Source organism: Bidens hawaiensis, unplaced genomic scaffold (genome assembly GCF_021521415.1).
Source record: "Bidens hawaiensis isolate Kalapana, Puna unplaced genomic scaffold, B.hawaiensis_p1.1 tig00024822_1, whole genome shotgun sequence".
Taxonomy (NCBI): Eukaryota; Viridiplantae; Streptophyta; class Magnoliopsida; order Asterales; family Asteraceae; genus Bidens; species Bidens hawaiensis.
Window position 1 is genome coordinate 71,284 of NW_027493933.1, and position 15,642 is coordinate 86,925.

Genomic DNA, 15,642 nt, shown 5'->3' on the forward strand with positions numbered 1-15,642 from the left:
ACACGAATCTATATGACTTTAACAGGTATCGGGTATGGCCTTAACAGGTTTCGTGCGCTAAACAGGCAGACACGAATCGGTTAGTTAATTTTCGTGTCTAAACTGATAAAATACTCGTTTACCTGTTAAGTACCCGTTACTACCTTATTAGATTTTTCTATAATTAAAACTATATAATAACCAAATAATTGAACACGACACACATCATTCCAATCTAACATCATGCAGACAGCACACAAACCTTTCTCTTATTCTCCCTCTTTGAATCTCCGGTAGTCCGATGGTTTCTCTCCACATCTCCGGTAGTCGCAGCCCTTTGATTCTCTGGTGTACCCCTCCACATCTTCAATTCTCCGGCAGTCCGACCTCCTCGCAGTTGCAGCAGCACCACCGGCCATCGAACGACCGAACCCTTCTCCGATTCTCCGGCAGGTTCATGTATTGTCGTGTATACCTCGTATTAACAAGTTCATGTTCGAGTTTGGGTTACGAGTACACAATAAGATTTCTTGTCGTGTATGGTATACATGTTTCGTATTCATATCTTATCGTGTACGGTACACACGATATGACAGCCCTAGCATCTATGTATGCTTGAGTTATGTGGTTTCATTTTCTAACAAATTTGAAGTTTAACACTACATTCCGTCAAATTCGAGTAAAATGACCAAAATACCCTTTTGATAAATTTTTTCTTTTAACTTATTTCGGTGTCCCTGACCCAAGATTGCAACCAATTGCCATAACTAGCGAGATTTAGCGCAGAAATTAACGAAAGCTAGTGTTAGACCCCGGACTTGTTTCAGAACGAAAACCATATAACCCAAACATACAATCTTTAAATTTATACCCTAAACTTGTGACTAGAACTAAACCACAAATTACAATCAATAATATATAAAAGAACAAGAAAGATACATTATACATCACAATTCACATGTAACATGTTTGTTCATGTTAAACCACTCTCCCCACATATGATACAACAAATTCCAATAATGCAAGAAATACTTGAGACATCAATGGAACCTCACAACAATGCAAGAAATATCATCTGTACTCTTCCTCGAAAGCGCCTCTTCGTTCAGTTGCTTTGCAGCCGCCTTCGCATCCTTCACGTTCTTAATGCAATCAACCGCCTCCTGATTCGTCATTACCTTAAAAAACAAGTAAACACAACATTAACATCAAAAACCAACCTTCTTAATCACTTCCGTAATTAGAAACAAAACCTTCCAAATGCCATCGCTTGCTAATATTATGAACTCGGTATCATCATCTATCATTTCCACTGATACATCCGGTTCAGAACTTAAGTGTTCCTTCAAACTCTTGTCACCAAACGCTCTTGCAACCGCCAACCGCCCATCGACGCGTGGCACATCACCTGCAATCTAACAGCCTTTGATATAATGATATACACGCTATAGTTTTTAGTAGGGGTGTAAACGAGCCGAGCCGAGCCTGAGCTCGACTAGGCTCAACCTCGGCACGTTTTGAGCTCTATATCTAAAGCTCGAGCTCGGCTCAAGAGTAGGTTTCAAGTACGAGTTCAGCTCGTTTATTATTATTAATTAATTTATATATAACATAATATATACTATTTCGGTTATTTTTATCATAATTTTATACATCACATTAACTATTAAATAAATACATAATAAAATATATAAATAACATGCTCGTTTAGGCTTGCAAGCCGGATCGAGCTCGATAAATGAAGCATAGGCTCATTTACTATTTACTAAACATGCTTATTTTTAGGCTCAAGCTCGTTTAAGCCTGGCCGATTTGAACTTTTTCGAACTGATCTCAAGTAGCTCGCGAGCGTTTTGGCTCATTTACTCCCCTAGTTTTTAGACAAATTATTGTCACCTGGAAAGGTGGTTACAAAACCGCCTCGGTTTTCAATAAGCTTCCGCTCCCTGCTCGGTTCGTGGTCAATTGATAACTGCTTAGCCACACCCTTTCTGCATATCACAGCCCGTGAGTCACCGACATTAGCCACCACAAGCTTTTTACAGTTTATTAAAATGGCAGTAACCGCAGTCGAACCGCCTCGACCCAAATCAACTGCTTTGTCCAGAATCGTTTTGTCAGTTACCCGATACGCCTTTCTTATTGCATGCTCAGTTTTGGTCCAGAAATCGGGCTGCTTACAGAACAACAAATAACTGAATAATAATAATAATAATAATAATAAATCTTGATTTAACGGTTTCGAATAAGTTAATAATAAAGGGTCTTGCCTCTTTTAAAATGTTTTCAAATAAATGGGATCGGAGATAATCGGGGACTTCATGGCTTAAGTGACCGTCAAATATAGCAAAGAGGCCGAGCTCGTTATCGTCAACGTTTTTGAATTGTGCAAATACATAATCTTCCATATCATGATATGATTTTCCTTTAACCAAATGATACCCGTGTGTTACATGTTTAGACATCTTGCTTTTTCCTTTTCCAGTTTCACCTGAAGCTGCTGATGATGATAGACCAACCTTTTCCTGTTAAAGAAAAAGCCACTTATAATAACCAGAAGCACATAAATCATAAGTGATCATCATTCTGCATCAGGTAAGTTACTAGTGATTATTGTTTATTCCATTTGACCGCTACATTCGCATCATTTACATCCAACTAGATACGATGAAACCAAAGAAACCTAGCTTAAACAACAACCTACGGCTTGGTTTTTTGTTTTGTAAAATCGAACTTTCGGTTTGGCATTGGTTTTGCATGTAACAAAAACCAAAAAGAGCTCAATAAATATGTAACTCAAATACTTTAGCCCAAATGTATAACAATCAATTAGCTGTTATTAATCAACAAAATGATTTAGGCCCAAATTAATCATTTTAAGGCAATTTTTTTTCTTCAGCCCAAAATTTTCAAGCTCAAATGACAAATCCAAACTGAAAAGAACCGAATAAATAGATTTTCATATTTTATTTTGATACAAATACAAATTTTGTCCTTTAAAAAGTTGTGTCCTTTATATGGCAACTTTCTTTGCTTTTCGTCCTTTACACTAATGAACGTTAAATTTTCTGTTAAATCACCTCATGTGCAGAATATATGAGCGCATTTAAAGTCTTTTTACCCCTATAGTATATCCATTTAGTTTTAATCATAAATAAATTAATAGGGGTAAAAAGACTAAAATGCCCTCATGTGCACCGTACATGAGGTGATTTAACAAAAAAACTTAGCGTTCGTTAGTTTAAAGGACGAAAAGCAAGAAAAGTTGTCATATAAAGGACATCGCCTGAAGGTAAACTTTTTAAAGAACCTGATCCATAAATCATGTATTAAGCTATGTTTAAAGGACAAAATTTGTATTTCTGTCTTTCATTTTTTATTTTAAGTAGTTTATAAAAAACTTAATAATCCTTAACTCCAATATTTTAGCCAAATGTATAATAATAATAGTAGTAAATTATTTAGGCACAAATTCATTATTTAGGCCCAATTTTTTCAAGCTTGAAATGGCCAAACCAAAGTTTCGGCTTTTGGTTCGCTTTTAACACAAAACTGACCCAAACCGAACCGTCCACACCCCTACAATTGTTGAGCTATGCATTCTTCCTAATTCAAAGCTTATCTGAGTGACTGATTGATTATGATTAATAAAATATGATAAAATCTCAAAATATATCATAGTGAGCAGCTGATTGAGTGTAATAGGGATTAATTAACATATCATATAACAATGATCTATCTACTAAACGATCGGAAACTATAAATATAAAATATAAACCCTGGCTAGCTTTACTCAGTTGAGTTAATATACAGAAGGCTTGTTAATTAATTTGTGATTGTACCTTCATTTTGTTGAATATATCTCTGCCGGCCATGGCGGATTCTGGTGATCGTGATCTACGACGACTTTTGTACAGTTGACAGATGTTACATCACTCCACTGATTTCAAGACCAGAGTCTTAAATATAGATATTTTTATTATTCAGATATAGATATTTGTTTTCTTAATCGGGTTCACGTTTTATAGTTTGACTTTGGCGTTCTTTCGGAAATCATACCACCGGCTGCCACAGTGGCAGCGTACACATGGTGAGATGAAAACCTGGATTGACTCGGGAATTAAAGGGACAAACTCACAACGCTAACTCAAATAATTCATTAACTTTAATATTTTAGCTCAAATGTATAATAATAATAATAATAATAATAATAATAATAATAAGAAGAAGAAGAAGGTATATTGGTTTTTATTAATCCTAACTATTGTCATTTGGTCACTACCGGTCACAACTAATGAATTGGCTACTGACGGTTCAAACTTTTAACGTATTTGTTCATAAGGGTCCGCGACTAACAAAACCCTAATGTCGTTGGTTTCATGTCGTCGGAAAAACGTTTTTGGCCGGAAAAGTCAAATTTGTTGCCGGAAAACACCACCAGAGCACCGCAACCACCACCAATTGACTCACCGGCAACCAGCTACCACCAGTTAAGCATCATCACCCTATTCTGACAATGGTTCTAGGGTGTCTAACGGCCTCAATAATTGAGGCTTTTAATAGAAATAGGTTCTTAAAGGTCCGATACAAAGTTACTAAGATGTTTGGGATGAAAATGTTGGGTTTTCGGGGGGGGGGGGGGGGAATTTGAGTTTTCCGGGCAAAAACGTTTTTCCGGCGACCTGAAACTAACGACGTTAGGACTCTGTTGGTCGCGTACAGTTAGGAACAAATACGTTAAAAATTGAAACCGTCAACAACCAATTTGTTAGTTAGGACCGGTAGTAATCAAAATACGATAGTTAGAATTAATAAAAATCAATATACGATATTTATAGTACTGGGTCACAAGTGATGGATTGTATATCATCAATTATTAAGTTTATTAACACAAACGGATGCTTTCATAAAATGAAATAAATAAAATATTAATATTAATAAATTTCAATATTTTCTCAATAAGATATACACAATCATCATCAAAAGTGTATTAGCTTGTAACTCGAAACTCATTAAAATACATTTGAAAAACATATTGCTCAACAACGGTTTGTCCGGAAGCTCGGTTTAGCTTATTTATAAACTAACCCAGCTTTGGTTGGCTTGAATTATTTGTTTGTGAGACTGACTATAATGGTTTAACTAAAAGTGAATAACAACCCACTACGTCACTGATACATATAAGCATGGGACTCTTATTAACTTTTCATTTTAAAATGTTTAATGGTTTAACTAAAATAACTATTATTTTATAGTCTTTTGTATATAAAATACGAGTAGGAGTATGTAATAGTTTGGAAAAGGATGTGGCTCTATAAGAAGAGCCCTCACGCCTGCTAATGCTCTAAGACCATTTGTATTGGATGTCTTCTTAAGCTCAAAGCGCCCTGTAGCGTTGGTCACACCGCCCTCAGGGGTGCTATGGGGGTCTTTTGGGCAAATTTAGCTTTGGGTGTTTTTTACAAAGCGTTCCAAACTCACCTTTTTCCATATATATATATATATATATAACTATCTTATTATTTCTCATAAAATTCAAAGTTACAATAAAATGACAGGCAAACGGGTAACAAGTTGTGCCGCAACTCCTACTTTTGGCGTAACGATGTTTAACGCTTCTTGTTGTGATAAGGTTGCATGGGACAGTCCAAGTGGTTTAAATTTATAAAAGTACAAATTTAAATACTCTTTTAGGAGCAAATGGTTTACTATTTATATGCATATAATCATAATAAAATGAAAGATGGTTATAGAATAAACCCAATTGGCTCATTATTTTGTCAACTGCTAGTTTTTATAATCACTCTAGACAAAACAGTAGTTGATACAAAGCTCAAATAAAGCATTGACAATGTACCCTCTATCCAGTATTCCAATCATGTAAATACAATATTTCATGGATAACGTTGTGATCAAATAAAAATAAAAAGCGGTTTTACTAAAAGGCATAGATATGTTCAAATAGTGATTTTTAAAGTTAAGATTATCATCGACCAATACATAAAAGTTAGGATTATTTATTTTCAATTTTCCTAAATTTTATTATCCTTGATTGTCATCCTCCCTCAACACTTGAGTTAGTTGGATCCATATGCCCAAAATACAACAAACGGTTATTAATATATGATACTTTGAGGTTCACATACCAAGCAACATTGTTCAACATATGCTTAAAGTGTCCAACATTGTCCACGTAATTTGAAGTAAAATCATACAGAATAAGTTTCAATTACTTTTATAATTCTTTTAACTTTGTTTTAAATTTTGACGCAAAAGTATAGAAATCTTACACTAATGGCACTTGAGTCTAAAAGTATTGAACTCTCGCACTAACATGACGCAATACCTAAAAAAACACGCGCATCATTGTTTTGGTGATTTTTTATTATTTTATTAATTTTTTTTGTAAAATGGAAAATCAAAAGTTATTTTTGCTAAATGTCACGGTGAACGGCTGACTTGATAACTTCCCACACAATCCTATAAATTATAACAAGTGAGTCAAGCATACATAAATTCAAAAAACAAGAAAAAAAAAACTATAAATTCATTGAAAATGCTATGTTTAACAACTGCTCGTTTTCTGCTTTCCGTCAACACTAAAACATAACTCAAAATAACTAGAGTTTTGTCAACAAAAGTTTTATGGCTTTGTAACATCGATCTAAAGAGTTCTGTCTAACAATTAGTAGACAAACCAAGACTAACAAGATACTTAAACTCAATATGATATAAAACCACAACCACAACTCCAGTATCAGTTAAGAACCTGAAGAGGTAGGTCCCAGCAGAGCCCAGTTGGACCCGCAAGACTCACCTTAAACAGGGACGTCTGCGCAGAGACCAACTGGATCCGCAGGACCAACCATGCTCAGAGACGTAACGTCCTTACGCGCAGTACGCAAGCTGGTCCCGCAGGAAATGCCTCCCAATGGTGAAGGACTCCGCCTGTCCCCGCAGCCTCGGATACAAGCCATTAGGGAAGGCCACCCGCGCAGCATGGCTACACGCACAAGGCACTTAACTCTCCCCAGTGTCACCTGAAGGAATGAGCAAAGGCGGGAGGGGGAAAACTCCCGCCTAAATGAGCCAGTCCGTATGATGGAGGATCTTTTGTGTGATACCTGACGAGGTACAGACAAAAGATCTGACCAAGAATGCGACAGCTCACTGACAGCAGCATGGCAGACAGCACGCCACAGCACTGTGACCAATAGCCGCCGCCTACCCACCAACTCCTGCCATACCACGTGCCTAGCCTGTAGTTGGCAGAAGAGGAAGAGTGCACGACACGCCTGCTCTGTGTCAGCCGCTACCTATCCACCACTCACAGGCAAGGCACGTGCATAGGTTACAGTTGGTAGCGTGTTGGGCCGGCTAAACCCCTTGGAAACCTACCTTCGGCTATAAATACCCCAATGGTATGATCATCTTAGAACATCTTATCTTATCATATATACCTGATATCTGCTCTAGCAATCTCTTAATATACTTTTATATTTAAAGAGCAATCTAGTCTGATTCTCACGCCGGAGGGTGGTCACAAGGAGGAACCCCCCCTTCTCAGTGACGAGCTCACGGTGTCTGTTTTGCAGGTTATCAGAAGAACCATCTTCCAAGGGTCTAACCCCTCGTGGGAAACATCTATCTAACCCCCAGGTTACCAGTAATCTGCCCGGGGTCCGGTTAGTGTTTCTTCATTGGCGCCATCCGTGCATAAAGCTAGAACTTCATTTTTCTCCAGTTTTTTCAAACTTCTAGAAAGATGGTTAAAGAAACTCCGGTAACCACAACCCCAGCTACTGGAGGGAATACCGGCAACACAGTTTTTACAAACACTACCCCGGTTACCCAAGCCGGGGCAAGTGAAGTAAATTTTACGAACACTACCCCAGTTACCCAAGCTGGGGCAAGTGCAGTAAATAATCGCCCACTGGGATTCACCGATACCCAGTTTAAAAAACGAACAAGACTCCCCCGCCAAACTCTCGATGAAGTTAAGGCATGGGCGGAGGCACGACAAAAGGAATTCCAAGCTGAGTTGGACGAACGCTTGCGTTCCGTCCAACAGGCCGACGAATTCGAAGAATACTTGGACAATGACTCGGAGGAATCCGACTCCGACGCGAACCCTCGCCATAGGGCAAAAGGGAAGCGTAAGGAAACGGACTCCCAACCGAGAAGGCATTTTGGACAAGCCTTCAAACCAAAAAGCACAGGTGGAAGTTCACGAGACTTCTCCAAAACGTTCAGACCGAACGTTGCAAATGCGGGAACGTCCAAATTTGCAAGGGACATTGCGGAAGCAATTGCCCCAAAAAGTGCCAAACAAATGCCCAACATAGGCACTTATGATGGTATGTCCGACCCAGACGACCATTTGAACAGGTTCATAGCAGGGGCAACCGTCAGCAACTGGACGGAACCCACGTGGTGTTACATGTTTCAAATGACGCTGGTGGGGGCTGCTAGGGTTTGGTTTGATCGTTTACCGGTTAACCACATTTACGACTGGGCAGACTTCCAGCAGAAGTTTAGCCAACACTTCAGCCAGCAGCGAAAGTATACCGAGGAGCAATGGACAATCCTCAAATGCATACGGGAAGAAGATGAATCTCTGCCAAACTTCATCACTCGCTTCAACTCAAAGAAGTTAAGTTTGGGTAATATCAGCGAGGATCTTGTTCGCGCAGCCTTCATCCAGGGCGCGCAGGACCCAGAGCTTATCCGCACCCTAACGGGTAAAGATGGAATGCCATCCACATGGGATGGCATCATGACAGCAGCCAAACGCTATGCGGAAACGGAGAAGCAACTGGGTAGAGACCTTCCGCAGAGCACAAACCTTTACACCCAGAGGACGAGAGAGGACAACGTCCTCACCGCCCGATTGAACAAAAAACGGAAGCAAGGCATTTGGCAGTCAAGGGTAAACTTTGACACCTCATCCGGCTTACAGCACCGATTGGGTGAAAGGGATAATGTAAAGCTGCACCGGAACTCCAGATGGACGCCACTTACCAAAAGCGTCACTGACATATTTGCTACTGAAGAGCTCCCATGGCCAAAGCCTCCAGTAATCCGACATCGTCACGATGCTGATCGGAGCAAGTACTGTGACTATCATAGAACAAAAGGCCACAACACTGAAGAATGCATAGACGTAAAAGACATGGTCGAAACATTCGTCAGAGATGGGACGCTCGCACACCTCGTGGCGAAATAAAAGCTAAGCAGGCAGGCAGGTGCATGTGGAACCATGGCTGGGGTAAACACGAATAAAAAATCAGCTTCAATATGGAGACTACATGCTGCGTAAAGAACGAGATCCCGAAACAGGTGCGTGTCGGCTCGATGGCACTCCTGTCCCAACATGGAAGGGAGTTCAATTACACAGTTTGCATGTAATCAATTCCAATTTGTACAGAAAAGGCCAAGAGCCACTTCTAATGGAAATGATTCTCTTTCAAACGTCGAAGCTGATGATTTACATTTACTTTTGTACACACTAATATGCTGGTTTTCACCGCATAATTACAAAAAACGTCATTGCATGGGAAGGCGGTCCTACCCGCACGAACCCAAAAAGCATGATAAACCTTCACGCAGGTCAGTTGAAGGGGAAAAAAGTTACCATATGAAAGTGCTGGTCTATCCGCATGAATCATTCGAGGGAACTGCACCAACCTATCAACAACCGCGCGTGGGACGGTTCAAAATTCTTAAGAGGAAAAGGTAAACCTATACGCAGGTCAGATATGGATAAAGTTATGCCATCCTACTAAGTGCAAGTGACGGGTCTACCCGCACAGTCACGAAAGAGGAAGCAAAACTTCACACCTATTATCAGCCACGTTCAAAGGTTAACTTATCCTCAACAGGCAAACCTTCGCGCAGGTCAGTTGAAGGAGAAGAGTTCAATTATTCCATTAAATGAAAGTGCCGGTCTATCCGCATGAATCATGAAAGGAAAATGAACACTAACCTATCAACAACCGCGCGTCGAACGGTTAAAACTATCCAACACTGGTGACGGCATTCACATTACGTGAAGTCGTTGCGTGGGAAGGCGGTCTTACCCGCACGAACCCAATAACGTGGCAAACCTTCACGCAGGTCAGTTGAAGGAGAAGAGTTCAATTATTCCATTAAATGAAAGTGCCGGTCTATCCGCATGAATCATGAAAGGAAAATGAACACTAACCTATCGACAACTGCGCGTCGAACGGTTCAAAACAAAATTCTTAAAAAGGTAAGAAAAACCTACACGCAGGTCAGGTATGGGTAAAGTTTTGCCATCCTACTAAGTGCAAGTGACGGTTCTACCCGCGCAATCACGAAAGAGGAAGCAAAACTTCACCTGTTATCAACCACGTTCAAAGGTTAACTTATCCTCAAAAAGTAAGAAAAACCTACACGCAGGTTAGATAAAAGTTAAAGTTTAGCCATCCTACCAAGTGCAAGTGACGGTTCTACCCGCACAATCACGAAGGAGGAAGCGAAACTTTAACCCACTATCAACCACGTTCAAAGGTTCTTATTCTAAACACTTGGAAAATTGCTATTTTAAACTAAGTATGCAAGTCATAAGTTTATAAAGCAAAGAATCCAATGAAAGGAATAACAATCGTATATTTCAATGATATATTACAACAGTGGCCGGGTAACTACCCGCCTAAAAGAAATCTATACAAAGCTAAGTCTATCCTAGCAGTGGGAAGGGATCTTCAGGATCAGGCTTCAGGGCCACCTCCGCTTGGACCAGCACCGTCAGAGAGCGGCTGCCCAAGGAAAGCCTTAAGGATGTTTAGCCCATCATCAGCAGCAGCAGCTTCATTCACCTTCTCCACCACTGGATGCGGGAAGGCAGCGTATTGGTTCACAGCTTGGTCATAAGCAGCTTCAGTATTAACATTGAATAAAGGGAAGTTGGAGGGCGGAAAGCCTCTCTCAGCAAACCCTAGACCAAGCAGGAAGCCAGTCTTCTCCCCATCCTCATGAGAAGCGTTGAGGGCTGCGCTCATCGCATCATCATAAGAGGTCTCAGAAAGGACCCGACGCACAACCTACAAAAGAAAATTACAAGTTAGAACATTTTCTAATTACAAGTAGAAAGAGAAGAAAAAGAAAAGAGGATACCTGAGGCAACGCTTCTCGAAGTAGCCATTGGAGGGTAGCTTGCACTTCGTCACGGGCGCGTTCGGCTTCGCTTTGGTTCAGATTGGCAAGTAATACTTCCTTTGCGGCAGCCTCTTCGACGCCCTTAAGCTTCCGCTCGGTTTGGTCAAGCACCCCCCTCTGGTCAAGAATCTCTTGCAGCTTCTTGGCATCTTCCATTGCCAAGGCGTCATGAGCATGCTGAAGAGCCTTTAATTTGCATTTAAGCTGCTCATTCTCTTCGCGAAGTGGCTCAGCAACAGCTTCAGCCTTGGCAGCCCTCTCAGTTGAGTTTCGCGCAGTCTCCTTGGCCAGCCGAAGCTGTTCATTCACAGCTTGGGCAGCCTTGGAGCGGGCCTCGAGTCGCGCCTGGACTTCAACCTCGAGGGCCTTGAATGCCTTCTCCTTCTCGGCTGCGGCAGCGGCCAACTGCCGGTTCTCCTCCCGAAGAGCCCGCGCTTCAGATACATCTTTGGCGCGCGCTGCTTTTAACTTATCGTTTTCACGACAAAGCAGCTCGACGCGGGGCTGCGTCCGGGCCTGGAGAACCCGAAGCTCATTGGTTAGCCTACCCTCTTGGTAGCTAGCCATGGCTTCCCCCAACGCACCATGAGGAGCAGCGTGGCGAGCCCAGTCCACGCACTCCACAGGGGTGCGAAGGGTTGTTCCTCGGCGTATGTTCCATCTTGGAACATACACTTCATTGGAATCCGACACTGCAAAAGAAACAAAGGCAGTTAGGAAAAGATGATAAAAATATACAAAGGAAAAAGAACCCTACGTACCTGTAGGGTCAATAACAGGCCGATAGCCGCCAAACCCATCACCTGAACCTAAAGGAAATCCATCCAACAGGTCAGGCAGACGGGAAGGTGGCATAGATCGGCGGGAAGCCCGGCGCGTACCTGATGGTCCGGCCGTCGGTGCCGGTGGCGCAGGTATAGTGGCAGCCGCTGTGGTAGCCACTGTTGGCGTTGCCTCCTCAGCAACAGTAACCGCCGGCTCCGTGAAAGATGCTGTAAAAATTGCACTCACGGCCGGCGGAGACACCTTCTCAGCTGGAACAGCCTCAGGAAGGCTGGAACCAACGGAAGCAGGCGCAGACGCCTGGGTCGACGCCTCGGGAAGGCTGACCGAGCCTTCCCTCATTGGCGGGGGAATACTTGCTCCAACTCCACCCTGGAATGCGTCAACATCCACACCTGCACAAGCAAAAGTGTTAGAAAAATTTATTTGAAACAACAAATCTAGACAAGAATTATGGGGGTACTTACGGGGTTTATTGAGCTTGAACGTACGGACGAGCGGGGGCGAACCCGATGGAGCCGGCCTCTTGACACCGGTAACCGTCGTCGTCGCTGCCTCCCCGGAGGTAACAGCTACAGCCTCCGGAGCGGTGGTCTCCTTACCACCGGGCTTCCCCGCCACCTCTGCACTATCTGACTCCGAGTCAGATAGGACTACCGGGTCGGCCGTAGAGGCCACCTTCTCCTTGCCTTTCCCGACGGCAGCCTTTTTCTTCCGCACCAGTGGAGGACCTTCTGCGGATTCCTCAGAAGAAGAAATGTCAACTCCAGCAGCAGGCACAGCATTGAGAGGTTCAGGGTAGAAGATAGGCTTACCTGGCCGTCGGTGGCTCAGGATCTCTTGGCCTGGCGGGTAAACCTCCACGAACCGACCCGCGGTCTGCTCTAAGATGGGCAACTCGTTCTCGTCCAGAGCACGAGTACCCATCCGCGCGGGACCATCTTCCTCCCGCGGGTTCAGGAGCGACTGAAGATCGTTCCCCTTTGAAATCAACAAGAAAGTTAGAAAAAATCGAAGTCAGCAAAATGAAACAAGACGTACCATAAGGGACAGAGTTCGAACCATATTCAAGGACGATCGGAACCTTATCCGCATTCGCCGCCTTCCACACCCGGCTCATCCCCAGCATCACCATCGCCGACTCCGGAAAACGGAAAACCGGGGACTGGACCCGGGATATCTTCGAGAACCATTCCGCCTCCTCGTAGTTGAGGGCGGGAAGGTTCGGAAGCGCCTGGCCATTCTTGAACTTCATGGCGATGGGGATGGCGCGAGCGGATATGAAGAAGAACTCTCTTCTCCATGAGCGAAGACTCCGCTCGGTGGTACAAATCTTTAAACCCTTGATACGGGTTGTAAGAGTGTACCACCCCTGGATGCACCTCCAAGTGTAGAAGGTCATCAGACGGTCAACGAGGGGCTCAAGGCCCAGTATCCGGCACACCCACTCAAAGTGCCGGACCTTGGCAATGGCCATGGGGTGCACCTCTGTCAGGTGCACACCGTGCCTCTCCAGGACACGGTACACAAACTTTGTCAACGGAAACCTAAGGTTTCCGTAGACAAAGAATGCAGCATAAACCCCGATCTTGCCACTAGGGGCATCGTACACAGTATGGTGGGGTTCAGGAAACTCAGGCTCGAGAGACTCGAGCATGAACTTCCTGACGATATACTGGTACAGATCGACAGGAAGAGAGCACTGGCATTCGCCAGCAGTCTTCTGGTCATCAGCATCATGAGAAGACATGGTGGAAGAAAGATGAAAAGAGATTTCAGGGTAATGCTTTACTGAACAGAAAAATTCGCCGGAAATTACTTGAGAAGAAGAGATGAAAGTGAAAAGTGTGAATTGCAAATAACCCTCTCCCCCTTTATATAGTAATCGCAATTAATGCGATGAATTTAATACGGAAGAGAGAGAAATCAAAGGTGCAATGAAACTATGACGCGTGGCAAAAGCAAGCTGGCAACATCTGTCACAAGGACGTATGCCAGAGATTTCGCGGCTACGCGCCCGAAATCCCGTGCCCACGCGCCTGAAAAAGCAACTGGAATGACCATGTTCTGTCACGTCACCATAACTCCCTGCACGTCCTGACACAGTCAGAAGAAACCGTCGCACGACGTTTCAGAGGTTTGGACTTATCTTTTCACCAACTCTTCGAATTTCAAAATTCAAAATTCGAAAATATTAAAAAGTAAGCGGGAAAATACCCCTTACCCCTTGGCAAGCAAGTAACCGTAAGACGGATGCGGGTACAATGTAAAGGCAAAACCCTTCACATACCGAGCACCCGCAGGGAATTGAAGCCAAATAAACCTTGGCAAACAAATAACCGTAAGACGGCTGTGGGTACAGTGTTAAGGCAAAACCCTTCACATACCTAACACCCGCAGGGAATTGAAGCCAAGAAAACCTTGGTGAACAAGTAACCGTAAGACGGATGCGGGTACAGTGTTAAGGCAAAACCCTTCACATACCTAGCACCCGCAGGGAATTGAAGCCAAGTACCTCGGCAACCAAGTAACTATAAGACGGGTGCGGGTACAGTGTGAAGGCAAAACCCTTCACATACCTAACACCCGCAGGGAATTGACGCCAGGAATACCTTGGAAGTAAAGTAACCGTAAGACGAGCACAGGTACAGTGTTAAGGCAAAACCCTTCACATACCTAGCGCTCCGCTGGGAATTGAAACCAAGAAGGATCTTCTGGGCAATGCTTGCGGAAACGGAAATAACATCCCCGCATAGCGGGAACGTCGAGAACTACGTTGTTTGAAGCTCCAAGATGGAATTGGTGGTCTTAACATAATTGATCACTATGTTCAAAACTACCAAAACCTCATGGAAAATACATACAACTGGGACTCAATGCTCCTGACTTGCGAGGAGGTTACAGACCTACCCGCATCATACCCAAAGACCAAGCAGGAAACTCGGGCATTTCTGCAAGTGACAAGGACTTCCGCGGAAAGAATCCCCATGGAAAACCTTACAAAACCCTTTTCAAAACCCTTTGCTCAAGTCCAAAAGTTCACCTCATTTTATTAAACACTCATGAGAAGAACATTGGACTGGGGGGACTTGAAGAGGTAGGTCCCAGCAGAGCCCAGTTGGACCCGCAAGACTCACCTTAAACAGGGACGTCTGCGCAGAGACCAACTGGATCCGCAGGACCAACCATGCTCAGAGACGTAACGTCCTTACGCGCAGTACGCAAGCTGGTCCCGCAGGAAATGCCTCCCAATGGTGAAGGACTCCGCCTGTCCCCGCAGCCTCGGATACAAGCCATTAGGGAAGGCCACCCGCGCAGCATGGCTACACGCACAAGGCACTTAACTCTCCCCAGTGTCACCTGAAGGAATGAGCAAAGGCGGGAGGGGGAAAACTCCCGCCTAAATGAGCCAGTCCGTATGATGGAGGATCTTTTGTGTGATACCTGACGAGGTACAGACAAAAGATCTGACCAAGAATGCGACAGCTCACTGACAGCAGCATGGCAGACAGCACGCCACAGCACTGTGACCAATAGCCGCCGCCTACCCACCAACTCCTGCCATACCACGTGCCTAGCCTGTAGTTGGCAGAAGAGGAAGAGTGCACGACACGCCTGCTCTGTGTCAGCCGCTACCTATCCACCACTCACAGGCAAGGCACGTGCATAGGTTACAGTTGGTAGCGTGTTGGGCCGGCT

At 43.6% G+C, this 15,642-nt stretch overlaps 1 protein-coding gene across 1 annotated transcript; it reads right to left on the reverse strand.

Annotated features, from left to right (window-relative positions):
* Positions 1–1,007: 1,007 nt before the first annotated feature.
* On the reverse strand, positions 1,008–3,896 carry LOC143570107 (putative protein phosphatase 2C 39). The gene is made up of 5 exons (XM_077055845.1): positions 3,822–3,896; positions 2,250–2,504; positions 1,876–2,152; positions 1,233–1,387; positions 1,008–1,157 (listed from the first exon to the last, which is right to left on the reverse strand). Exons 1-5 carry the CDS (start codon positions 3,852–3,854, stop codon positions 1,020–1,022), a joined length of 858 nt encoding a protein of 285 aa, XP_076911960.1. The 5' UTR covers positions 3,855–3,896; the 3' UTR covers positions 1,008–1,019.
* Positions 3,897–15,642: the final 11,746 nt, after the last annotated feature.